Source organism: Perna viridis, chromosome 11 (assembly GCF_037379345.1).
Source record: "Perna viridis isolate PV_CMFRI_1.1 ecotype Kerala chromosome 11, ASM3737934v1, whole genome shotgun sequence".
NCBI classification, from domain to species: domain Eukaryota; kingdom Metazoa; phylum Mollusca; class Bivalvia; order Mytilida; family Mytilidae; genus Perna; species Perna viridis.
In genome coordinates this window covers 37952504-37980327 of record NC_142455.1, presented here as the reverse complement: position 1 = coordinate 37980327, position 27824 = coordinate 37952504, and the positions used below count along the sequence as shown (strand labels likewise).

The following is a 27824-nucleotide window of genomic DNA, read 5'->3' as shown; positions in this document are numbered from 1 at the left end:
GTGAATGAGGAGCAAACTTTCGAACCATGGGTCATATTGCAGCTTGCCCAAAACAACGATATACACGGGTAGAGCAAACGGTTGCCCCTATCGACTCCAGCAACATAAAAGTAAACTGACAGTGAGAACGAAGCAACGTGTACAGTGGCCCTGAAATTCTTGGGGCAGGCTCAATAAATGCGGCGGGATTAAAGTACTTTAGCATGATCGCAATCCTCCCCATTTCACGCATTCATGACTTTAACGTGATATTTTACAATAATATTTAGACAAAAATAAGTATCAACCAAAATAAGCCTAACTGAGGGGAAGAACCAATAGTAAAATCACGGGAAAAATGAAGTTAGTAATCGTGGTTTCCCCGATTCCTGCTTAGAAAAAAAAATGTTTGACTTTATTCATAAAAGCTGCATTATTCCGATGACTGCAAAACATCTAGAAATGTCGTCTTTATATCTGCAAATAAAAAAAAAGACTTGAGATATGAAATCCATTTAATAATTGGTTCAAACATATACAGGTATTGTAATTGGTAAAAATATGCATGTATTTAAAAATTGCTTGTATTATCAGTTCTTTTATTTAAACAGAGAAGGAGGAAAATAATCAAAATTACAATACCAACTTCTTATCACTTATTTCTTCTACGCGATGTACTCATATCGTAATATATTTGAGACAACTTGAGGAATATTTAGAGCTTTTTCTTTTGGTATGATACATATTAACTCGATACAAATATACGATCAAAATTTCATTTCAACGTTTATTATATCTTAAAAGACTCATGTCATACAATCATGTATATTTCGAAGTGTGAAGTCACCTTTCTGGAAATATTTTGAAGTTTCTTTGATTAAGTCGCTAAATCTCTCTCTAGGGTGAAGTTACGTATTATCATTTTATTAATTTAATTCAGCAGAAATAACTGTCATCAGTGTGTGAAATCCTTCATATAACTTGTATGCATAACTTCAATGTTTGCAACTGATATATGGCTGAAACTTTTAATTCAACTTTGAGGTAATTGTTCCTTCACAAGTACATCACTTCTACAGATCATACATTTAAATAACTTTTCAGCATTTGTGAGATAAAGGGTAAGAACAAAATTGCTGAACTGATCAATTCTAGGCAAACGGATATATGTTTAACATATGGCAATATCTAAGAAAAAACTTCAATTGCCCTGATTTTGTACAGTCATTTCTGATAAAAATCGTGGGCTGAACCATATGTATTGCGCGCTTAACCTCCCAGCTAAGTTGTTTCCTTGTAAATTGCAATGCAAAATGGCAAATTTGGTAAATTCAGCAATGGAATCAGCACGGAATATATATTGATGATATTGCTAATATGAATACATATATCTCTTTGTCAGTTAAGAATATTTTACAATAAGATTTTGATATCAGAGAAATATAACTTTTTTTTCAGGAAATGTGTGAGTTGTTCTTTATTTCTATAAACTTGTTTAAATGCCTGACCCTCAAGCAAACAATAGCTAGACAAAAAGAATAGTTGCTTCTATTTCTGGTATATTTTAACAACACCATATTCAGGGTATATCACTGCAAATAAAAGAGATATCTAAATCGTCTCTTGTGTCATATATTTTAGAACTGAAATGTTAACTGTCGTCAAATTTGAAGTTAAGGTCTAAACAAACGACGCAGAGAAATTGACTGTTCTACTTTCCTATAATGCATGGGACAAACACATTAATAAAACATCAAGTACAAGAAACAAACTGCCTAAAATGAAGTTGAGTTTAAATCGTATCAAACAATATGGCTTAAATCTTAAACTTTCGTAAACTTTATTCAGCCAATAACAATTTTTTTAAGCTGAAATCAAGATATACAGCTTTGTCAAATAAGGGCTGGGGTCACTTTGTCTAAAAATGCTTCTAACATATATTTTGCGATGGAATATTTAACAATAATGCGCAACGTAAACAATGAAACTATGGCATCAAACAGAAATTTGACGTTGTTCAGGTTGTAAGATATCGATTTCGTAAACCGGTAGAAAGATTCTAAAGAAAAGAAATATTAAGACGATTTACTGGAAGAAGTAACGCAAAGTTTACATATACCGGACAACGACAATGAACAAACAAAACATTTCAAAGGAAATATTGCGATGTTATGTAATATTAAGATCGTATTGTCTTGGTCTTAAAATACTACGAATGATAAAATATAATTATCTTAATATTTAAAAACAATAAGTCTCTTCTTAAATGTAAAAATGTCCATCAGATATTAATCAAGAGTCTGGCGTAAATAAAATGAATGTAATCAAGGGACAAAGATCAGACATGGAAAACAGACAGACACAACGAAAACATTATATAACGAACATAATACATACAAAGTAACAAAAGTAAATGGGCAACTTCATACATAAAAACTGGAAGCATGCACCAGGCGCACGGGTATGGTAAGCGTCCTCCGCTTTTTAATAACACCCAACGCTCATAAAAAGTCAAGTCTACAGTAGACAAAAGAGGAGGAAAACTGGTGTTGGTGGTGTAGATGGATACACTTATTAAATGTCAACATATTTACAAAATGATGATCATGGTGTCATCCAGATCTAAAGTTATATTTTAAGATATGAAGTTCAAATAAAAAAGTGCAAATTAGATAAAGCCCATGTGGTTGATATATCCGCAAAAAGTTTAAAAGATAAAAGGTCAAACTTAAACCGAGTGGTTATACAGAAAGTTACCATGTAATAACATCCAGGTCCTAAATTTTACGCCATACAAAGTTTTAAACGTAAATTAGATAGTGATAGGGTTTTATGTGTTTTTTTACAATCTTACAATACAATATAAAGCAAGTTTTTTAATATTACATCAAATCAAATAAATATCTCCCGAAACAAAACAAGTTGATATCGACAAAGGATAAGTTAAAGAAAAGGCTTATGAAATTGCGAACTTTTAACTGTAAGCTCTTAGATTAAATAGAAATTTGTTTCCAACCTTGTCTTAAATTGTTGCCAAGAATTAAATAAATATTCAGAAATATATGTTGGAATAATAGCCGCATGTTGTTAGTACAAAAATAAAGAACGAATATGATATTTTTTTTTTTGTAAGGCTTACCTTAGCATTGTTAAGATGGTAAACATTTATATTTCTCTATCATCTTCATTGTGATATTGATCGAGTAACAACACTTGACACATGCAAAACAAAAATGCAGTATACGATAGTTTCTGCTGGACAGCTTCGAGGCAGGCACATTAAATCTTTCTCAATTGATGAATTACTAAATTAAACTTCTTGTCCACACATTCAACATTGCGCTTTCTGGCTTCAACTCCGAAAGGAATTTCATGAATGCGTATTCATTTAGGCCCATCACGATGTTGAAGGAATTACTAAACCCGCTTCGAACAGAATAACACTTTTTTTTCTTCATTTTTGTGGATTTTGTTTTAATCTACACTTTTACTATTAACAGCGCTGTCGTTATTTTTGGTCGCGTGTCTTCTTGTCATATTTGATTTCCCTGATAAATGACAAATCTGCAATAAAGATAAATTTATGACATATTCGAAATCGAATACGAGCAAAGCACTCCATAACATAGACTAATTTCGTACATACTATATACAGTTGGCACATTTCTTACCACTCTTCGATTCTGTGAGAGTTTGCTCTCATTGAAAAGTTCTAAACAGTCAGAAACTGTTCTAAATCGCGACACATCTTGCCAGAATCTGTCGGGGGTTTAAATAAACTATGTCGTAATCTGTCATGGGTCTTGAAACTCTCTAATTAGAAACTGTTATGTTTGACATCAATCTGTCAATCTGTATAACATCACCTAGCCAGTAATATTCAACTTCTAAATTGCGTTGATTAGAAAAGTTTCTGACATATTTTCAAAGGGTATGGTGAGAAGGAAGCTTTGTTATATTTTTACTTATTCTAGTTAGCTGATACCCTACTTTTCAATTAATGTACAACATCCAGTACCAACAGACAATATTGGTACGACCCTTGCCACATCTACCGTACCAGGCGCTACGTCACTTGAACGTGTTCTTACTCATATATTTGCAAAAACATGTCAAATTAAAATGATTCTGACTGAAATATATTTGTCACAGTCATCCAAATGATAGTAATATTTAAACCAGATACATTGTATACAACAATTTAAGATCCTTATTGAAATCATAAGTGCTCGCACTCAAAGATTCTGTAAAAACATGTCAATTATTATAATTGTTATTGCAGTATATAAGTGTCAGTCACCTATATAAAAGGTACAATAAAACATTGACATTTTATCCAATGAGCTTCGACTTATGGAAATTACAAATGCTTTGCATGAAAATGTCGAATGTATAGTAATTTGGACTGAAGTATATGTGTCACACGCAACCAAATGAAAATAAGATTGATATTTCATACAATAATTGTATACTCTTATTAAAATTTAAAGTGTTTAGCCTCATATATTTTATATATGTAAGAGCTTTATCGGGAATAAGTGTTCATACTCGTACAATTTGCAAGAAAAAAGTGTAATTTGTAAAGAATTATGACTGAAATGTATGTGTCGCAGTCATGAGCACTCACATGATAGTGAAATAAAAAAAATGAACTATTATATTCAATTATTTTAGACGTAATGGAAATTATAAGTGCTTGCGCTCATGCATTTTACAAGAAAATGCCATTCTTATAGAGTTTTGACTGAAATATATGTGTTGTAGTCACCCACATATTAGTTAAACTTAAAACAAAGTAACATTTTATTAAATAATTGTAGACCCTTATGAAAATTAAAAGTGCTCGTACACATACATTTTGCAAACATATGTATTTTTAGAATTTTGACTGTCACAAATATGTACCAATTACCAGCATGATACTTACATTGAACACTTTTACAATGAGATAAGACCCTTTTGAAAATTGAAAAGTGCTCACACCCATACATTTTGCAAGAAAATGTCATATCTAAAGTATTTTGACTAGAATATATATGTCATAGTCACCCACATGATAGCTATATCAAACCATCAGACAACAAGTCGAATTAATTCAATATTAATTTTAATGATTCATTGCTTTTAAGTATTAAAATAGTCCAAATTACATCAGACAGAAAAATTCAACTATTTAGTACTGTTTCCATTATTTTTTAACCAGACTTCCTGTTCTAATATAGACTGAACTAGTATCAATAACTGTCCAGTGGTATGATAGTTTGGAACAGCTTTTCGTTTTCCTTTGTCGTGACCCAGGACAGTTTCTGTCAGGATCGGTCAGACTCTGTAAGGAATTTTTTTCTATTTGCTGTCATGGACCTTTTTTTTTTTTGTCTGACAGATTGTGGCAGATTTCCAGAGTAGGTAGAAGGGATCGCTACTGTATATTTGTCAATCATGATTTACCGTTAACAGCCGAATAACTTATAATTATTAATAATATGTTTATATATGACTCTAAACTTATCAGCGAAACAATTTCTCTGGTTAATGGGTGATATTGACTGATCTGTGATAGATCAACAACTAGTGCCAGATTTCGTTTGCAGAATGTCGATAACTCTTTTTTTTTTATTTTAAATTTCTTTGAGACGAATGAAAAGAAGGAATTATAAATTCTAAAAACTCATTCTTCAATTTCAAATAGAATAAATTATACTACAAAAGTGTTTATCCAATTCCAAGCCGGCCTTTCAAATACATTTGGATGAATAAATTTCTGTTTGAGTTTCCCACCATTTAATTTTTTCTTAGTTTTCAATGCATTTCATATATGCCGCCGCTTTTTTACAGAAACTGTTTGACAGTTGAACAAATGATCTGAAACTATTAACTTATTAATAAATGATCGTAAAATTGGTACTTTATATGACGATTGTGTATGAGTGCATTAATAACTGTAATAAAACTGTTTAATTAGCAATAACTTATCTTTAATAAGTTCCAAATTTCCTGTTCCTCAACCAACCAATCTAAAAATAAAAGTTATTCACAGTGTAAATACGTTTTTTTTTGTTTCTTGTTATTAAATTTACATTGCAGACAATCCAAACTATTTCACTCCACATCGGTATTGATTAAGTACATTAACTACATCGATAGATAACCGATCATTTATATCATTTTTCCTTTAAAAGGCACCTAATTGAATAGTGTTGAATAGATTTCCTTCATATGTTTTCAATATGAAACATGTAAAACAAAATATTTGGAAGTCTATACTTCAGCATTCACATTTACATTTCTAAATTAACTATCAAATATACTGCATTCTTTAATAATAATTATAAAACAAAACACATGACGAAAATTTAATAGTTATTTTAAATACTTCTATTTTCTTAACAATATGCAATATGTTGATTTTCTTTTGAAACATACTGGTTACAATCGATATTGTTTACAGTTTACAGTATTGGCTCATTAAAAATACTTCAAATGACTGATTCTTTGCTCTCTTTGCATGAATTTAATTATTAACAGCTCTACAATTTTCAAAAAGATCGATAACCAGGTATTGCAACAGTTTTGTTCTAAATATTTTTGATTCTTTAATAACCAAAATATGATCAGGAATGCCGAAGAACGCCTAGATGTAACGAATGTGCGGAAATTTTTCTGTGCACTAGTTAAATCTTTATTCGTTGTTGGCACGAATGATCATATTCTGGTAATTAACGATAACCAATTATTGTCATATTAATCGTTGCTATTTTCAACATGAATTTAAAATTGTGTGAGCGGCGGATTGATATTTGTGACATGTTGACGTGAGAAAGTGCGAGTGTAAAATTAACGAATTAATTACACAGTGTGAATTTTAGATTTTGTTTTTCACTGGAAACATTCTGCAAATCACTGCAACCTATATAATAAAACAGATAACTTCAACATCCAGTCGTGTAATAAAATATGTTAATCAAATAGTATACTTACTATATCAGTGTGGAAGTTATGATGGTAAGTGTAGGTCTTGTAATATTTTCCTGTTATCCGCTTAATTGAATATGGTCCTTTTAAAATTGAACCTCTGTTAGTTAGGTGTATTGGATTTTTCCTTGACCAATCATACTGTTGCCACGCCTACATAACCTCTACCAAGTAACGACCGATTAAAGTTCATTTCTTTGATCTAAACGTAAAAAAAAATGAAATGAGAATTTTGTCGTTAAATGGTCCTGTATATTGTTTCAAACACAGGACCTAACTATACTACACATTTAAATATGTTTGTAATGTGTACCATCAGCCATGCATTTAATACAAATCACACTGATATAATAAAGTTTCCCGTAAAAAGTTAATAATTGTTTCCTCAGGCAAAGCTTACAAAGTGCTACTTTACGTCTGCGTTTTATTTTCTGTTAGCATGGAATTCCATTGTTCATCTATTGATTATTCAACAGTTAATCTAAATAACGTGTTGTTTGAAATGTTAATATATCAGACTAAATTACAATACTGTGAACATGATTTTTTTATACATGTATTTTCGATTTATAGCTAGACTTTTTATCGCAATAGTTGTGTAAAACGTTCATGATGATAAATATACTTATAGATCATATTTAATAAATAAATAACTATTCTTTTCAATAAAAAAAGTGCTTTTCATTGGAAATAACCACTAATCATCTCTTGATAACCAATTATTACATACAAGGTAAGTAATTTAAATTGAACATATAGCAAGATATGGGTTGTTTTTAAACCATGACTCAAAGCCAAGGTGCAGTGCAGTCTAAAACCTTTCAAAAACAATATAAAAACTTACCCTATTGAAGGCAGTATTCTTAAAGTTGAACTTTTTTGTGTTACTTAATTCGTTTTAAGAAGAATTACATTACATACTGTAGTTGTCATTTATATTATTGATAGTAAATGTATATGTAAACAAGTTAGAGTTTGTGACACTCATTTGAAATAAAATAACCAGAACATTACTAAAACATATTTTATACCAAATAGACATAAATGTGTTCTTTTGGGTACGTTTTAAATAAAATGATGAAATTTGTGCCACCCACGTTACAATCGCGGTATATGTTGCGTGCATTAGATACATTTCAGACTGTTAGATTAAATAATACAGAAACAAGCTTAAGACACGCTAGAGAGATAATGTATAAGCAGACGCTAAACGGCAGTTTAGAACACACCCACCATCAGATAGACTCAGAAGTAATGATAAAGAGATACGTTATAAAACGTTTTATAGCCAATGTTTATTATCAGAGGTAGACGTAGAACATAATAGCAGTGATAAGACCTACACTGCTACCACTCTCTCTAAAGAAGAGATTGTGGAAAACCATACATATGTGCTATCCTCTTTTGGTCTCTCTACCAAGGACGATGATTGTGATTTACCGTCTATGTACTGGATTCCTAAACTTCACAAGAATCCATACACACAACGTTTCATAGCTGGATCTGCAAAATGCACCACCAAACCTCTTTCAAAACTTTTAACTTCTATACTCACAACTGTCAAAGAGGGTCTACAGTCCTACCACAACACTTGTTACTCCCGTAGTGGTATTAATTCAATGTGGATCTTGAAAAATTCAAAAGATCTTTTGGAGACAATCAGTTCAAGACTATTATCTGAATAAAATAGCATTAAAACCTATGATTTTTCAACACTGTATACTTCTATTCCCCATACTCAGTTAAAATTTCGACTTAAAACATTATACACTGTTGTTTTTTTTTTCAAAAAAAAAATGGTACACATAGATACAAATATATAGTTCTTGGTAGAGATTCCTCATACTTTGTAAGAAATAATTCAAAATCATCTTCTAAATATACAGAGGAAGATATAATAGTCTTGAACTGATTGTCTCCAATAGTTCTTTCGAATTTTTCAGGATTTTTTCGAATTTTGTTAAACAATCCTAATTTCGGGGATTTTATACATCATATCTACCCAGACGAACTTCAGATAAAAGATACTACAGAGACTGTAAGGTCAGCCTCATATTTTGATCTACACTTAGAATTCGATAGTAAAGGAAAACTATTGACTTTACGACAAACGAGATGACTTTTCAGTCAAAATTGTTAACTTTCTTTTCATCTGTGGCAACATCCGTTCAGCACCTGCGTATTGAGTATTCATATCACATACCACTGTGACATCTATGGCAACACCGCCTCGAAGTCCAGCCCATGTACCTTACTGTAGAGTCCTTGAACCGATCCGCGCAACAATTTAACGGATCGATGACCGTTGACTGATTGATCGCTGACCGATCAATGACCGGTGACCGATCTGATCGCAGTTTTGTTGAAATATATGTAAAATAAACATATAAATTGATGTTTAAATCTATTAGATTATATAAATATGCGTAAAATTGACAAAGAAAACAATAAAAACCGTAAAATACAGTGACTGCTCCATGGTCACGTGATGAGATCAGCGGTTTAATGGATCGGTTTGACGGATCGATGACTAACCGTAAACTGATCGATGACCGATCGAAATTTTTGTTGCACGGATCAGTACGGAAAGAGTATGCGACACATTATTACGACACTTTAGACTAGGACTATGCGTAACGGAGTTGCTGGGAAATATAATGTTAGGTCTCATGGAACACTTCTAGCGTTTACATTACTTTACATGTTGAGAAAGTAATTTTCATTGTTGGACAAATTACATCTAAATTTGCATACCATTGCGAAGCTTGGAAAATAAGGTTTCCAAAATTAGTATGCTAATGGTACAGTGATTGTACAAATTCTTCACAAAATTTATTTGAAGAAATAAAACTGAAAATACACAATGTTACCTTTTCTGCTAGCTGACAGCATGGAGGCAAATTACTCACACATGTAAACAATATTCATACAATTGTGTAGTTAATTATATATATGATTTTAAAGTACTTATTCTAAGCTTTATTTTGACTACTTTTAACCATAATACACACAGTATTATATAGGGAGGGGGTAGCCGTTCGACCCGGAAGTGGTTAGTGAGACCTTAACGCGCCTTGAGTTATTTCCCTTAACACCGATTTGTTTTTTGTTCGTTTGTTTTTTTGTTTTTGTTTTTGTTTTTTGTTTTTTGTTTTGCATCTATAGGAAAAAACGATATAGATAAAGAAAAACTGAAAAAATGCCTAATGTGTGTATGGTACTTGGCCGACAGAATTGTCCTGTTGGTCAAAGCTTTTCAAACAATTCCTTGTATGAGTTATTTAATTCTAACCGAAATCTCTTTCCGTCATTTTTGTTTTATTTTGAAAACCGTAAAGCTTAGAAACATAAGACTTCCAACATTCATCCTAGGTCACATATGGAGTTTCCAAAAATGTATCACTCGATGACATACGGCGACCTAAAGTCTAGTTATGGACTCTCCTTAAAAACCGTAATAGATAGAAGCAAACATGACATGGGAAAAATACTCGTCTTGTCAAGTTCTACAATAATTCTATGATCACAAAACCCTCCGACCAACTATAAGTGATTTATCGCCCATAAATTGATTTTTGAGTAAAACTTTTACAAATTCAGAGCCAAAACCATAAGAGATAGAGGGGTAATGTAAATGGCAAAGTTGTTTAGGACAAGGAACTCTACAAGAAAAGTAAGGGCTTTATTCAGTATGCTCAATGCTGTATGAGTTATTGGCCAAAATGTTTAACTACTCATTACTCAATAATAATAAGAAATGCTCCTTTATTTATTTAATTATCAGTTTCTTTATTTTTTTCTCTTAATATAAAGGCAAGAAAAATAATTGTTTAAGCCCACACAACTGGACTGGCCGTGCGATACATGAAAGTGGTAGTCAAGCTTGTTAAAAAATCTTAGTAACTACACTTTAAATTTGCACTTAAAAATAAATCTAATTTACAGGAGGTAACTTGTTTACCTAACAATACTAGATATGCACGTGTTATCCCTTGACAGGAAATACGTAACACTCTTAGCGCACTCTTAGCACCACTAAATTGATTTGAGTGACGCTAATGGATTTACTGAAATTACTCTTGACAACTCTTAACGACAGATATTTAATGTGCACTGAATCGCTACTGAAAATATAGAAACTTTTAAACGTATTGTTAAGAGTTTTCAGTAGATGTTAAGTAGGACATGACCGATTCAGTAAACAAATATGCTACTAGTGATGAACTGTGACACTCCAGCAGCATAATATTTTGTCTCCACAACCAACTGTTAAGCACATGAATAATATTAATATTTTGACAGCTACTTCTTGCCCCATTGGCAAGCATTTATTGAAATTATTCCAAGTAAATGATAATTGGCTGGGATTATACGAAAAACATCTTCTATATCACATTTTGCGAGTTTATTCAAAGCGGCCATGATGTTGTACAAGATTGACAACTACATCAACACTGTCATATTGAACTGTACAGTTCTCTCCGGGAATTAAGGGGTATACTGAACTATCTCTGGGAAAGGAAAGGTCATGAATAAGCTGAAATTGTCCAGGAACACTACATTTGGGAAGGGGTTTAAGACAGGGCCCACAATACTCTCGCAGGATAGTTAAGGCACATCGGGGTACTATTTTGATAGAAAATCGTTTTTTTTTTTTTTAAATGCAATATCTCTGCATAAATATTTTTGTACGGTATTTTGTGTGTAGTGGTTTTTATTTCAGAGTGTATCAAGAAACATTTGCAAAACCAATTGTCCACGAAAACACCCATTAAGGTATTGTCACGTGACTTTTTGCGCTAGCGTAACTCATTAAGAAGTTAAAAATACAAGTTTTTCTACTGAACGGATTTTCTCGAACTTTTACACATGTTTAATTGAAAGCCCAACCTTCATGTTTATCGGTACTCGCTTCAGGAAATAGTTTGCATAATTAAAATATCCCCATTAATTTACCGGTAATTGATTAATTGATAACTTTTTGCATTAACATTATCAATTTTCCACGATTCTAAAAAAAATATCTCTTGCAAGCATCTGTTTTCATACACATTGCCTTCTAATTCAATCATTCCCCAAATTAAATTCATATCGTTCCATTGGAACAACTAGTAATTTTTTGTAATTCATCACGTAATTTGGGCAGTTCAAGCGCACTGCCGTTACTTTCAAGCGCTCAGGTGATTTTAACTGAATTATTTTGAAATCGGATCCGGAATGTTTTTCCGTATGAAAAGCGGGAAATATGAATAAAAAAAAAACTAATTGTAAATTTTATCCCTTACTCCAAGATAGCTAGTTTTGCTTTGTTTCAAATAAAAAATACGTTTTTCAACTGTTTCATAATTTACAAGTGTAATTCTATTAAGTGAACTAGCAATTTCCTGTTTCCCATATACAACTGTACATATTGTAACCAACGTATCCGCAGTCGTATTTATCATGCATTTTGGACCTACTTTAATTTAGAAGCTGCCACACAAAATAATGGACTAAAAAGCGTTTCACCTACCTTGTTTACTTGTTGATCTGCAGAATATTTATCTCCAGTAAAGGCAAGTGCATTTGACACAGACATGACATACCATTGTGCATAAACGCTTGAACCAAGGATTTTGTGAACATGCATACAAAACATTTCAATGTGTTCGTGATTTTTTTTTATTCAATGTGTGTGACTTCATGATGCATTGTATATAATAAAAAAAATAGGATATTCATGCTACTTTTTTTCTCAACATCTTAAGCATTTTTGTGGTCAAAATCTAACTTTTCCTATTACTTGCAGTTCTACATTTTTTTTTTTTTTTTTTTTTTTTTTTGACTTATAAAATAAATAACATAAATATTAAGTTATGTGTAAACTTGTACACCTTTTGTATCTTGTTTCTTTTTTGTGTTTTAAGGGGCATCAGCTGCAAGAACATCAGAAGACATGTCTGCCATTTTGTTTTCAAGATTTTAAAACGCTAAGGAATATATCAATTTCATTTTCATTGGTCCATATATTGTATGAAATTATGAATATTTGCAACTTTGCTAAAGTTATTCTTGCCAGATCGACCAAAGATGGCAATGCTATTGAAAAATTCAACAATTTCCCAGAATCAGTTCAATCAAAAATAACATTAGAAAAAAAAAGAGGAAAAGTTTATTGAGGCAAAATACAACAACTACACATCAATAACTCAGAGACATGAAAATTACAGTATCTTCATGAAAAATTACAAGAATCTAAATATTGAATCATATGATACTTTCACAAATATGTTAAAAAAGGTTCAAAAGTATGTAACTGAAAGCAAATATTTCATTAACAACAGCAAACATGGAGAAAAAAAGGAATTCACAGACTACTTCTGTCTAAACAATTGGCTGCACCTTCCTGAAGCTGACCAAAAACAACACACTATAGACAACTGCATCCAGTGCATGACAGTTCATGCTAGCTCTCCCTCTCTACACAAAAGCTTTTCAAATGCTTCCATTCTTGTACAATCTGGTTCCATGCTATTGAAAAATATTGAAAATTTAACACCACCTAACACAAAACCATCTCAGAAAAAAGGACAGAAAGCAGTTGAAACAATGATGAAGGTTTTACAACCAGTTGTTGAGAGGAAGTATGATACTAATTTCAAAAATGCTGTAGCAGAATCCTTGTCCCTTCAACCAAAAGAAACTGCAAGAGAGGCCAAAAAAAAAAGTCAAGAAAATTATTCATCAAACTAAACACCAAATTGAAGAATCAATGCAAGAAAATGACAATGACTTAGACCATCTTTTGGGAAGTGGGCAATCCTTTGCCCAATATGAAAAGGACAGAATTAATTCTTGCTTTATAGGTAGGGAACAAGCTGAAAAAGCAAACAAAAATAGAAACAGGTAAAAAAACCAAAAGATCATATTGGGAGAATTGAAAATTATACGTTTGACAGAAATGAGTTTTTAGAGTATGTAAAAACAACTGCATCAAAACAGATCAACTGGTCCCAATTAGCCAAACAATACCAGGTATCATGTAATGGAAAAGCTGTAAATAATGGAGGTCAGGTCTTAAAAAAAATATGCATATGATCAAGGAATTGACATCTCCAAGTTTAACCAACACCTACGAGTAAGTGGCAGAGAGTATAAGCAAAGAATTAGAAAATCAAAAAAAAAAAAAAAAAAAAAAAGAATAATGCATAAACTACCTGTCCCATTAAGAAGACCAATCAAAGTTTTAAAAGAAAATCTAAAAAAGAAAATCCAAGACAACACCTATGATATTGGAGTGAAAATTGCACCAAAAGCTGTAGAGCAAAACAAAATTGGGCCAGATGGCAACACTATAACAACAACTGTTCAAGTACCAGCCAGAAACATTTCACTCAGAAAAATATTTACAAGAGAAATCAGGAGATTAAAAAAAATAGGTGTTGTACGACAAAAAACCGATCACACATTATTATTTAAACTATGGCATGATCACTCTGCAATATTAAATCACTCATATGTTAGTTTCATGGTAAGCTTATTATATGAAACCAGCACTTTTTTAACAAATGAGGAGTATAAAACAAGTTATCCACAACGACAACCAGTTGATGTCCAAACAGCAGTCGAGCGACCTAACCTATACATTTTTGGCCAGTCAGGTAAGCATATAAATATACAATGAAAATAAAAAAAAATTACCACTGATAAGATGACCAAGTATTCAAACAAAGTAATCTCCATGTACAATCATACCAACCCATATAAAAGAACAGCGTTCCAATGTCCCTCATAAGTAAAAAAAGTGTAGAAAACTTTAAATTCACTGAGACTTTCTAATTCGAAGGGTCATAACTTCCATTAAATCAATCAACTGTAACCAAAGTCAAACTTAATCTGTAACTTCTCATAGTAAGACTACATACAAAAGGTAAAAGCATTACAAAAAAAGTGTGGAAACTGTAAATTCACTGAAATTTTCTAAGTCCAAGAGCCATAACTTCCGTAAAAATCATTCAACAGTAACCAAAGTTGAACTTAATCTGAAATGCTTTATAATGTGGCCAAATACTAAAAACAAACTCGTTTGATAAAAGCATTACAAAAAGGTGTGGACAACGCAGACGGACGGACGGACGGATGGATGGACAGACGGGCGGGTCACAAGTAATAAAATGAGAAATGACTATAAATGGTACACTCCTCGAGACATTTACGTTTCCACTATAAATGCTCACCAAAATGAATGCTTCTATCGTGCGTTTAAACAAACGCTCCTATCAAATGACGAAAAATAATAATATTGACATATGATGTGACAGAAAAAAATTAAAAATTAAATTAATGAAATTATATAAATTAATAATACCAAAAAATATAAAAAATAACAGTTAAATCAAGGAAATAATCAAAAGACAAACATAAACAAATGCTTCAATCTTGCCTTTTAAACGTATGCTCCCAGCATGCATTTGAACGAATGCTTCTATCGTGTGTTTAAACGAATGCAAAACTATGTGTAAACCCACGATAAATGATGCCCGAACGCTAAAATGGGAAACGTGAACATCTCAAGGAGTGTATATCAAAACACAATGTGCTAGTAAGTAAGTATACAATCATTAAACAAGTACATCCAAATATATTGTACAAGTTAAAGTAAGCCAAGTACAAGTATATCTAACTACAATGCGCTACCGCTAGTGAGTGAGTAAAGTATATATTACTATAATGTGCTAGTAAGTAAGTCGAGTATATCTTAACTACAATGTGCTAGTAAGCAAGTCAAGTATAAAGTCATTAAATGCCAGCTAGTAAGATAAGTATAAAATCATTAAATAAGCACATGTACATAAAAATGTACATCCAATTATAAGTAAAATGTGCAAATAAGTAAGCTAAACACATCTAACTAATGTATAAAAGTAGTAAGCTAAGTATACAATGAACAAAAAAAGAACACATATCTACAATGTGCTAGAAAGTAAGCTATTTTTACAGTCATTAACTAGATTATATAACCTAGTTTTTCAACCTTACACTCAGTTTGATAAGTGAACCCTTAAGTAGCATTAAGAAATTTTCTGCCTGAACATCAAAATTATGACAAAGTAAATACCTCACATTCCAAGGGTCCCTCCCCCTTTGTTTAGAAAGAGATTTACAATAAATTTGCAAAACCTGTCCCCAACATTTGTATAAATTTCTTAATTGGACCCACGTTTAAAAATTTCTAGATCTTCCCTCTGGCAAATAGAATATTATTGTCCCAGCTATTGACCAACTCTTATTTTGCAAGAAACTACATAATTCCCCATGTACTGAAATACCTTTCAGGCTGAACTTGTCAATAACTGACAGTCATAAGAATAGAAAATTTCAAACGAAAAATAAAGTATTTTAAGTTGTGTACATGTCTAAAGGATATAATAAGTAATATCAAGTAACAATCACACCTTATTTTTTTATTGACCAATAAAAAAAAAAACTAGGTTATAATCAAAGCCGGTTAGAGTACATTAAGTTAATTCTTAATGAATAAAGGGGGGAGGCAGCCACTGCCCACTCTTCATTCATTAAAAAAGTTGCTTAATACACTCTAACCTTCACATACATGTAATAGATATACTAGTACTTAAGCTAAGTATATAAAAAATCAAGTAAGAGCAGGTGAAAGGACCTATGCCACACACAGTTATTTTAACAACAACATTTAAATATGTTATATCAACTTTAAATTATACTACATGTATGTGTCACATACATGTATCTGGACCATTTGACTTTGAAACAAAAAAGAACACTATATCTATTTCAGACCTGGCAAAATCATTTTTGATCTGTCCGACATTTGAACAAAATCCATCCAGCCGTTTTCAAGTATTTTAGTCCACTATATTTTCCTATAGGGTAGTATGTACAAATTCAACATACAATGTACATGTAGTAATTAGTCCCATAACTTTTAAATTAATCGAATCAACTAGAAATGGTGATGAAAAATCCTACAAAATTTGAACAAAATCTGTCACTTTTTTATTAGAGTACAGAAAATTTTAAAAAATAAGGAACTATGTAGCGAGTCCTTGGAAAATAATAAGTAATATTTCATCATGAAACTTTTAAACTTTTAAAGCATCAAAGGATGTTGAGCAGGCCTTGTATACCACACCAAGATGTGAGGACATTTCTGATTTGCTGAATGGCATTAACATTGATGGGACACAACATGATTTTAAACTTCGCTTGTTTAGTGGTGATGGTCCTGCCAGACAATTTGAAGCTGGCCAAAAAAGAGGTGGTCACTATAGTTGTCTATGTGGGGTAAACTCAAATCAGCACATGGACTTGATCCGTTGCTTCGATATCAGTTACATGACTTTAGAAGAAAGGAGGGAGCATGTAGTCAAAGGGGTACTGTGGGAAAAATCGTATCCAACAACTGTATAAATCCTTTTAACAACTTAAAAAAAGATGAGATCGAGTGCGAGTTGGACAAGAGGGGCATTGATATATACAACCTAAAGAGTAAGCAAGACCTTCAAACTAAACTTGATGAAGTTCTGCATGGCATTTGTCGTCCACCTGCCTTACCTTTAAAACAACCACAAAAACAACTGAAGAGCACAATATAAACAATTATGAAGTTATGAGTTGTGAGCCATTGCATGACTTAACAAATGTCATCCAAAACCTGATTGTTGAGTTGCCTAATCACGTTACTGACAAATCGACAAAAACAGAACTTGAAAGATTCTACACCACTACTATAGGTGACAAAACACAAGTCAAAGGGTCAGATGCCAGAATTTATCTGGTACGTTTGGCAAAAAAAGTTGATGACCTCCATGTTGATAGCAAAATATCAGAGGATATAACAAACATGATCAACTCTCTCGTAGAAATTCAAAACATTGCTTATAGTCCAGCAGACAAAAGGTCACCAAGGACAGTTCTAAGGCTTTACAACATTACCTTTTCTTTTGGAATGTTGCCAAAAACTGTTATAGGCATACCAGAGAAACTCACTGAGAGGAAATTTTACGGCAGCCATTTCCATAGTCTTGTAGTGCACCTTCCAGAAATATTTCGTATAATAAGCTTAAGATCCATCCTCGCAGAACAAGAAGAAAGATCCTTCGGCTCACTTAGGAAAATCGCTCTTGGTACAACAAACAGAAAACCAGGTTTTGTTGTTGATAATACTGTCCTCCGATTTAACAAACAACAAAATTCTGACAACTTTAAAAATCATTTCAGGACTCAGCCATAAGTCAACAAGCACAGCTTCTTTCCAAGAAACCAAACACTTCATTCCCCAAAACCCTTGTTGCCAGCAGAGGATTTCTGTTCCAGTCTCATTTTCGAAGAATGTCAGATTTCCTCCTTCCAGGACAAAATGTGTGGTGGCATTACAATGGAAAGGACATCATTTTCCATGACTGTACTGAGGAACTGTCTTCGAGGCCAGAAGGTCCTCCTCTGGCAAATTTTGTTCAAACATCTGTTCCAAAAGAACAAAAATTAATGGAATTTGTATGGCAAACATGTCTTAGAAAGGTGAAAGATGACAAAAGTTTCTCTCTACCTTTACATCAAATCAAAACAAAAGAGCATGGAAAAATAACTTATCTACAAACTAATTTGAAGCCAGGTAAGAAAATGGCTTAATGAATATCACAGAATGCCAAGTACTTGCATGTACCCGGTATGCAATAATATCTAAAAATCTTTAATTACTAGTGTTCTAGAATTTCACTCTACATCACAAAAAATGTATTGATGATGTTCCGATTTCCTGTTGCAAGTAGAAAATTTAATTTCTTATCAGACTATTTTAAAACCAAAAAGTAGACGTTAACTGTCGGAAACCTACAATTCTTTTTTATTACTTTGTCCATCTGATCATCTTATTTAACAAAGAAGTATAGTGTCTTTTGTTTTAGAGAAATGTGAAGTTTACTATCTTGTAACAAATTTTTACAAAATTTACCTTTTACTTTAGGCGAAAGAACTCACAACATGATCTTTAGTAATGACAACCTAGTACTAGTATCAAACAAGGAGGACTCATTTATCTCAGTAGCAGGTATGCATTACTACAAAATAAAACAAATTCCAAGTTAAATGGTCATAAATAAAATTTTTAAATTATAAACATCATATCTCTTGCAAAGTATAACATAATATGTTCTGTCTAGGAAGACAGTTAATAAGAGGCTCCAAGGAGCCTGAATTGCTTACCCTGTTAAATTTTGTCTTTCAAGGGCAATAAATTTAACAAGGTTTTGTCCAAATATTTTGATATGCCCATGATGCTCATTTGTTTACATCATGGCTTTGTCTCAAACTTAACTTTAATGGACATGCATATGCAAACATTTTCTGAGGGTATCTTTTAATACCACACCACTACGTTTGGCAGGGTATAAAAATGTCAATGTAACTTTCAGGAGCACAATGCACTGATTGCAAGGAGGAGGAAATGGAACATGCAACATTTAGTACTGGAAAACCAGAAGGTAGTATTGAGGCTAGAAATGTTAGTTCAACCTGTACAGACTTTGAACCGATCCATGAAACGATTTAACGGATCGATGACTGTTGACCAATCTGATCACAGTTTTATTATATAAAATGACGTAAGATCTGTTTTCAATAAAAGAAATGAAAAATAAAAGTATCAATTGATGTTTAAATCTATTACAGTATATAAATATGCGTAAAATTGCGAAAGAAAACAACAAAAACTTTAAAAATACATTGACCGCTCTATGGTCAAGTGATGCGATCACCAGTTGGGTGGATCGGTTTGATGGATAGATGACTGACCGGAAACTGATCGGTGCATTGAGACCTAAAATTGTATAAGCATACAGGTATTAAAAATACAACACCATGCCTCAAATGCATGTACATGATGTACTTAAAACAAGCACAATGAACTGAGATATGTAACATTTAGAAAAAATTTAATATACTATGCTGCAATTAGGGCTTGCACAATTTTTATTTCACCAGTATACACTGAACTTAATACCTTATAAACATTCTTTGCATGACAGGATGTTTACCCTCTAAACCATTGATCAATTGTGTAATTAACACAGCTGGAACAGGATCTAAAATAGACAGTATTGAAGAAGCACAAGGTACAGTTACCTTTTTAGAAGACTACTACATATACATGCTTTCATAATATAACTTGTACCTTGCCATATATAGACCATAAGATTAAAATTTTGTTAAGGTTCAAACATGGTGTGCAGGACAATTTGAGTACTTTTTTTTAATTTTAAGTAGTAGTCTTTACAAAGAGCAGAGAGGACATGATTCATGCATGTCAAAAACCCGGTAAACTCAGATTTATGTCTTGTTCAGAAACCATCATTGATCACATAATAAGGCTTTGGTTTTCATTTGGGTGTTGCACTTTTCAGATAAAATTTATATAGATTTTACATACAATTAGCACGTTGCAAGAGTTATTGTCCTTGATACGGTTAATTTCAGGTTGAAGTTACAGTGTAGTTTTCTCAAAAGTACAAATCTGGATACAGAAAGGACTGTTGTCACATGAAATACATGTAATAGCATACATGTATTCAGAAAAAAAAATGTCATCTAATCCTTGGATTTTTTTACACCATGAATCACCTTATCAAAGGCAGTGTCTGAATTTCATATGGACTAGTACTTAATAATATAGGAAAACAGTTTCAACGAAAACAGTGGCTTTATGAGCCTGAATTATATGGATTTTTCAAAACGTGGTCATAATGATCACTCATTGCATAATCTTCACTTTTCACATACCAAAAGTACTAAACAAAAAATTACAATATTAATCAACAATCATGCTACAGATGTGATTCAACTTATACCTACACTTCAAATGTGCTAATTCTTTATGTAATTGTATGGCAGGACCAACTAATATTCCCAGTAGTAGTCACGATGTTCAATCCAATCTACAAAAGACAAGAAACAGAAGTACTCTCTTGACAAAACAGGTAATTTCTTGACTGAAATATAAATCAAATATTGACTTGTTTACAGTCATGAGATAAATACATGATTTTATAACTATTTATATTATTATCATGGGCATGCATTGCAACAGAAATTAATTGTAATTAAGAATGAATACTCAAATACACTAACTACATTATAAACAAGCTTACCCCGGACTTGACTATTTATGAGCAACTCAGCGGGTGTTTCTAGAAAAGCAGAGGATGCTTACCCTACCGGTGCCCCTGGTCCATGCTCCCAGTTTTTAGTGGAGTCCAAGTTGCTCATTTACTTTTGTTACTTTGTATGTATGATTTTAGTTACTTTATGTTCTTTGTTGTGTGTGTCTGTTTTCCATGTCTTGTCTTTGTCCCTCGATTTCATTCTTTTGATTACCACTATAACCTTGGTTCCCTTGATTACTCTTACAATATATTTTTATTTTATTTCATTAGAAAAAAGCAGACCAGGTGTAAAAAGAAAATTATTCTGTACAGAATCTACAAGTACATGTAAGTATTACATAGTCATTCAAGAATATATATCTGATTTGAAAATAAGAAAGTCCTACGAACCCAAATTGACCTACATTTGAAGATATACATTTTTTGTGTGGCATAGTAAATAACAAACTTCTCCAGAGCAGAATCAAATGGACAGCAATTGTTACCCTTTTACTGCAGCCGACTATTGGCTGTTGCCCCTGGAGACTTTTCCCAAAATGTTGAAAAATATTTTTCCCAAAGGGGGTAAAATTTGCATTTGTCAGGCATTATTTTCAAAAACCAGGTAAGGAAGCCAGTGAAATGTTCCTCAAGATGTTATTTCTCAGTCTCGGTACCTTAGGGAATATTTTTTTGGCAAGTTGCAACTTAATGAGTTATTGTCAGTACAGTATCGGTTTTCAGTTCCGAATCAGCATATGATGCATTTCTGTCCCCTGTATCATACATCCCAATACAACAAAAATTTCCACAAAATAAAGGGTTGGGGCTGCTTTTAAAACAAGGAACAAAATCACTGATTGACGGTGAATAATACATATAGACCCTTTAAATGAAACTCTTAACGCAAGACATTTTTAACTGCTCATGTGTATATATTTTTAATTAATGTGTCAATAGTAAACAGGAATTAAAACAACATTACCATTGGCTTGCAAATATTATTTTCTTTTTCAAAGTTCTGCCAAAAATATCACGAAAAGAAAGCAAAGAATGTAGAGTTAAAGCATTAGGTATGTAAATGAATAGAAAATCCCTTCTACCACAATACTTAGGCCAACACATAAAAGAAATATTGTAATGATCCAAGTAGTATGTGAAGAATACTAATAACTGCCGAAATACTTCATCTGTGACAAGAGATTTGTTTTTTTTTCATTATTGACTGATCGACTGTGTCTTAATATTATATGGCAGACATTTCAAGAATTTCAGAATGAAAACTATTCATCCAATGAACAGACCCTTCTTAGTACAAGTCGAACACACCAAGTTAAGACTGTAATACTGCTAGCTCACCGAAGCACTAGGGCACATACATATGAATCAAAGCCAACAAGCATTCATTTAATATCCTTAAATACCACACGACTGGTGGAGTAGTAGTGCTTACCAATTTTGAAATATTTGGTGCGACACTGCTAGGAGTTGAACAAAGCAACCTACTGAACTGAGGCGAAAATATTTTAAATCATGATTAGGAATCTTATATCTGAAACCTGGCAGAATGTTTATTTTTAAATTTTCTTTCAAAATGGGTATTCTGACCTTATTATTAACTAACTACCCAAAATTCGTTAAAATATGTCAAAAACTGACCAATTGATATGAATTCAAATCGGGCATCTATACAGGGCCAATATGGTATCATAACTTCTGGTCGTTTGACATCGCTATTTTAAGTTAGAAATTGGATTTCATGAACTTTGATCACCAGGACTAAGAGCTGCAGAAACAGAACAAAATCTTCCATTTCATACAAAAAAGATATTAAATACTGATTAATGCAAATAAACCTACATGTTCTTTGTAAAACAGGAAAACAACTGTTCTACAAATCATCTTGTCAAGTTGTTAAATAATATTGTTAATAAATATGTAATTTCATATTGGCCCTATTGTAGAATTCGGTCAATCATTCTGGCCTCGACAGCCGTATTGTCGGTGATGCCTCTGGACCAATACGACTGACCTCAAACCTATAACAGGGCCAATATGAAATTTAATATTTATTAACAAATAATATTAATTGGGCTCAGATTAATATTAATCACTTTGAAAATGTAATATAAAATTCTTGATAATTTACTTTTGAAACCTTGCAGCGGAAGATTTAGAGTGTACATGTATCAACCCATTTGACCTGACAGATGATGAAGCTGATCAAGCATGTTTTGACAATTCACACCAAGCAGGTACACATTTTTAATGTACTTTTCTATCAAACAAAAAATACTGATATGTACATGCTCAAATTCAATATGCCAAGTAAAATGCATTGCAGAGCACAGCTTGATACAACAGCAAGGGTCAAATTCTGATGAGTTGGGGCAAATAAGGACACTCTATTCAAGTTGATACAGATCTGAATTTTGATGGCAATTAAATACAGAAGTTAACATTATGTTGATACCCCATGTGAAAAAAACAAACTGAACAACTACTTAACCCCTTTCAATAATAATTAAATTAACCATATAAGCATGTTCTGTCAGGACTACATTCAATCCTTGTCCTTTATTCCAGAATATATATCCGCATCAGAGCTTGTGAAAACTATATTTGGGAATACAGATGATGTGGTTAAGTTCATCAAATATAGGCGACTGGCACGAGAAAATCCTTCGAACTCATCATTTTCACAACAGTATGAACGAGCCATGGCAGTAGTTGGATTTCTTATGCTTGGAGGGCTAAGAAAAATGTCAACAGGAATGCTTCAAAAACAAACAAAAGCTCAATTAGAAAAATGGGGTATAACAACGAGATGAAAGAAATATTGTATATGCATATAAAAATTGACTTAACTACACCATAGAAATGTTTGTGTATGAATTTATGAATGTCTAGATTTTGTACATGTTGTTTTCTATATTTATATTTAAAGAAATAGAAAAAAAAGAAAAAAAAATAAATAAAATAAAGAGAAAAGAAAAGGGGAAAAAAAAGAAAAAAAATAAAAAAGATAAAAAAAAGGGTTGGGTGGGTAATGCAGCCAAGTTGGTTTCGATCACAACTTGCCAGTCACAAGCCTGGAATAAAAGCCACAATTCTTTAGCACAACATGATTTAGTTAACTGTTACATATTATTTGATGTACACACAGTGCTTATGTCAACTTTTAGTAACCTTGTACAGGTAAAATTTTGAAAAAAAAAAGAAACTTCATTCTCTGGGCAGGAATTAAAAAAATATTATATAATATGTTATCATACATATATTTTTTGTATTATCAAACCAATAATTCAGGTAAAATAACTTAAAAAATTTAAGCACTTTGTTTAATTAGGGAACTTTCTCTCAAAGGGGCAAAACTTAGTTCGGCATTAATTATACATGTACATATGTACATGTAATACAGTATTATACTATTACACGGTATACTACTATTTACTGAATTGGGGCTTTTAAATGCAGAGTGACCACTCTTAATAAGTCACGCTCCTTGGCAATATTCAGGCAGATACATGTATTAAGAAAAAAATCAAATGCATTATTTCAACAGCACACCAAAACCTCAATATTGATTTTAAATAGGTAAAAATAGATTATTAGTTTATAATAACATTGTCATAGAAGTTTGGCAATTTTTTTGCTATTTAGTATTATGAACCATCCGGAAAGTTGAAAATTATAAACTAACATTTGGACATTTACTGCCTGCCTGACCAAAACATTTAGCTACACATATATTTTTATAAGCATTAAGTTCCATCAACCATTAAATAAAACCATGCTACATGGAGAATAGGAAAATGTGTGAACTTTCAAATGTAATGGTATTAATGCTGACAATCAAAAGTCTTTCCCCTTTTGCAAGCATCGACATTTAAATGTCATTGTCTAAAAAAAAAAGTAAAGAAATTAGGAAAAATAAAAAGGTTTGCATAACCACTGATCATACACATAGGTTTTAGAGCATGTTCACTAGTAGAAAAAATGAAACATTGTTCTTTACATTATTTCAAATAAGTCTCTGAGGGCAGTTAAACAAATTATACTTTAATTTGAAATCCTATTGATTATACATGTACATGTAGACTTACAGCAATAGAATATACTACTGAGTAGTGTTCCCAGTTAGCCTACAATAGGAACACCATTAAGACCTTCACATCAAAAAGATAGTATCATACAAAATGTAGTATCATTTATGCAATCCATAACTTTCCTAAAACTGTGTGGGAAACCATCGCTCGACAGCTTTCCAAATACAAGTAGATGTGTAATTTGGCGAGTTCCAAGTTAAGTTAACCAGCCAACGGCTTATTTAGTTAAACATTCCTTAATATTATAATTAAATATATGTTCCATACATATTAAGAAGTTAAGCTTGAATATGTTAAGTAAATTTTGCACAATTTTATTGACTTGTAAAGCATTGTTACGATATGCAATTTCAATCTCCAGTAAACAGGATGTGCCAAAACCTACACAACGGTCCTGATCTCGTTTTAGTAGTCAAACGAAATTATCTTGGTAATTTATGAAATGTTAATTTGCAAATTAGTTGTTTATTGTCAAAATAAAATTGAACAACAAGCAAATGATAAATATTTTCTTGTTTCATAATGATGAATCTGTTGAAATATAATTTTATTTCTAAAATATGAGTTCAGAAATGGAGTACTTTAAGTACTTGAAAAACTTCAACGGGAGGGAATATTCGAAAATGGAAAAGATTTTGATAAATTTAGAAATAAATGAAAAGATAGTTGAAGAAAGAAAAAGAAAGGCAGAAAATTGTCAAATAAAAGAGAAAATAGATGATATTAAAGACAAAAAACCAAAAAGAATTTGGCTAGTTGAATTTCTATTAAAGATCAATATTCCACTAGCCAGTATGGCAAGTTGTGAAAAAAATGGTAACCCAAACTGCAAAAGATCACCAGGTGTTCTATGGTAGTTATGTAGGAAATATTGGTATAATGTGGGGCAGATTTTCCCTCAAGAGCTATTTTAATTTCTCATTAACATATCTAAATTTGTACTGAAATCAGAACTGGTCAATTTCAACTAGTGTTTAAGGTGTTACAACATTCCCATACTCTGAAAAACAGCAAAACAGAGGTCCTATTCCACGCCCCATTATTCAGACTATTTTGCCTGCTTTGAACACTATTTTTTTTTTCAAAGAAAGCGTTCCAGCCACCCGTTACACTTAGTTTGGTAAACAGGAAATAATTATTGAAATAATGAAGCCGAGTTCATTGAGTTTTTTTAAGGGACACTGTTCATTCAGAATCTGATAACAGTTCATTGATTTGTCAAGGGTTCTGACCAAATTCAAACATCAAGTCAGTGCACTGTTGTTGTCTTGAAAATAGAACCAATAGAAGAAATATGCAGTGGTCAGTAAGAGAATGTCTTGAGTTGAAGACATGACACTTAAAAAAATCAAGTTACTAGGATTAAAATACACGTATTATAATAATCACTACATTCTGAAGTACAGATAATCATGACATTCATCAAGGCATTTGTTGAGACATTTTCCAAGAATTTACTGTGAAGATGTTGGTAATGTTGTCATAATTGATGCTACTACTGATGTTGCCAGCATCACATACATTTCAAAAAACTTTTGATTTAATTTTAGACAGTACAATCTGTAACTGGATCGAGAACATTATTTGACTCACAAAACTGAGGATCAAACCCTAAACTGCTCAGCGGCAACCCAATTTGGCAGAATTAATCCTTTATTCAGGTCAATTAACTTATTATTTTAATCTAACTACCTTCTACAACAAAGGTACATGTAGGCGGTCCTGCAACACAATCTAAACAACCAGAACTCATAGAGCATTAGTATAGAACACGTTCTAAACAGGTACAGTGCCAGATTCATAATGGAGATCTTTATTAAAAGACATCTTGCAGGAAAAATCATTAGCTTACGACCAAAAATAGGGCGAAGTTGTTTAGGTTAACTTCCATCAAATCCAATTTGTGTAAAGGGGGAGGGGAGGGCGTTACAGACCAGTACAGTTGATCAAATATTTCATACCAGTCAATTGCTAGCCTTTCATCAGTTTTAGAAGAATCAAATTATGTGTGTGGACGACCGTATCTACTCAATGAAAGACATAATTTATTTCGAATAATCACCATGTGCTATAATACTTACGATGCGGTGACGCCTAGGAAAATGCAGAATAGTCGTTGAATTTGACGAAGTACGCTCAATGTCCTAGATGCAGTTGATTCAAATAAAAATCTGGCAATAAATCGCGACATTTCAATATCAAACAGTCTCTCAATAAATCAAAATTTCACGCAGACTTCAGAGCAATTGATAGGCAGGTGCTCTCCGAAACATGGCCGCTTCAAAGCTTCGCGCTTGGGCGGAGTTATGTTAGCAGACGAATTATTCTAAATCATGCATAAACATCACACTTTAGTCATGTTTTTTCAAAGAGAATAAATTTCAGCGCTCAATTTTTACAATATAGGCTAATTTTTATTAATTTTCCTTCAATGGTAAAATTGTGTTACTATTTTATACTGTTCCCGCCGTTCAATGTATCGACGCCATATTGTGAATACTAATGAGTTGAGGGGGAAGACAATGTCATAATTGTCATATTTCATACTGTAGGCAGAAAATGACTTAACTATCCTGCGTCTGTTTCAAAGATTTTTTAGCTATTTTTT

General features: G+C 32.2%; 1 protein-coding gene and 1 long non-coding RNA gene across 3 annotated transcripts; one reads left to right on the top strand and one right to left on the bottom strand.

The window, feature by feature from the left end:
• Positions 1-246: 246 nt before the first annotated feature.
• On the bottom strand, positions 247-27824 carry LOC148603980 (uncharacterized). The gene is made up of 8 exons (XR_015916248.1): positions 27298-27824; positions 20818-20900; positions 19970-20051; positions 18923-19028; positions 17905-18433; positions 6958-7153; positions 3119-5993; positions 247-456 (listed from the first exon to the last, which is right to left on the bottom strand). It is a non-coding gene; the product is annotated as an uncharacterized LOC148603980 (long non-coding RNA).
• On the top strand, positions 18301-22906 carry LOC148603981 (uncharacterized). 2 transcript variants are annotated; one of them, XM_088551278.1, is made up of 6 exons: positions 18301-18583; positions 18935-19018; positions 19383-19451; positions 20857-20942; positions 21399-21455; positions 22127-22906. In XM_088551278.1, the coding sequence occupies exons 1-5, from the start codon at positions 18301-18303 to the stop codon at positions 21417-21419; spliced, it is 543 nt and encodes a 180-aa protein (XP_088407404.1). In that variant the 3' UTR covers positions 21420-21455; positions 22127-22906. The 2 variants fall into 2 exon arrangements, 1 of the variants encoding a protein (XP_088407404.1); XR_015916247.1 differs by lacking the exons at positions 21399-21455; positions 22127-22906 and adding an exon at positions 19995-20081 and having other exon boundaries at positions 19383-19571.

Excerpts from the sequence above, each read along its gene's own strand:
- LOC148603981 (XM_088551278.1), top strand. The coding sequence starts at position 18,301 with ATGTCAGATTTCCTCCTTCCAGGACAAAATGTGTGGTGGCATTACAAT. Across the intron at positions 19,452-20,856 it reads TAGTACTGGAAAACCAGAAG|GACCAACTAATATTCCCAGT; the intron begins GTAGTATTGAGG and ends ATTGTATGGCAG. Across the intron at positions 20,943-21,398 it reads GTACTCTCTTGACAAAACAG|AAAAAAGCAGACCAGGTGTA; the intron begins GTAATTTCTTGA and ends TTATTTCATTAG.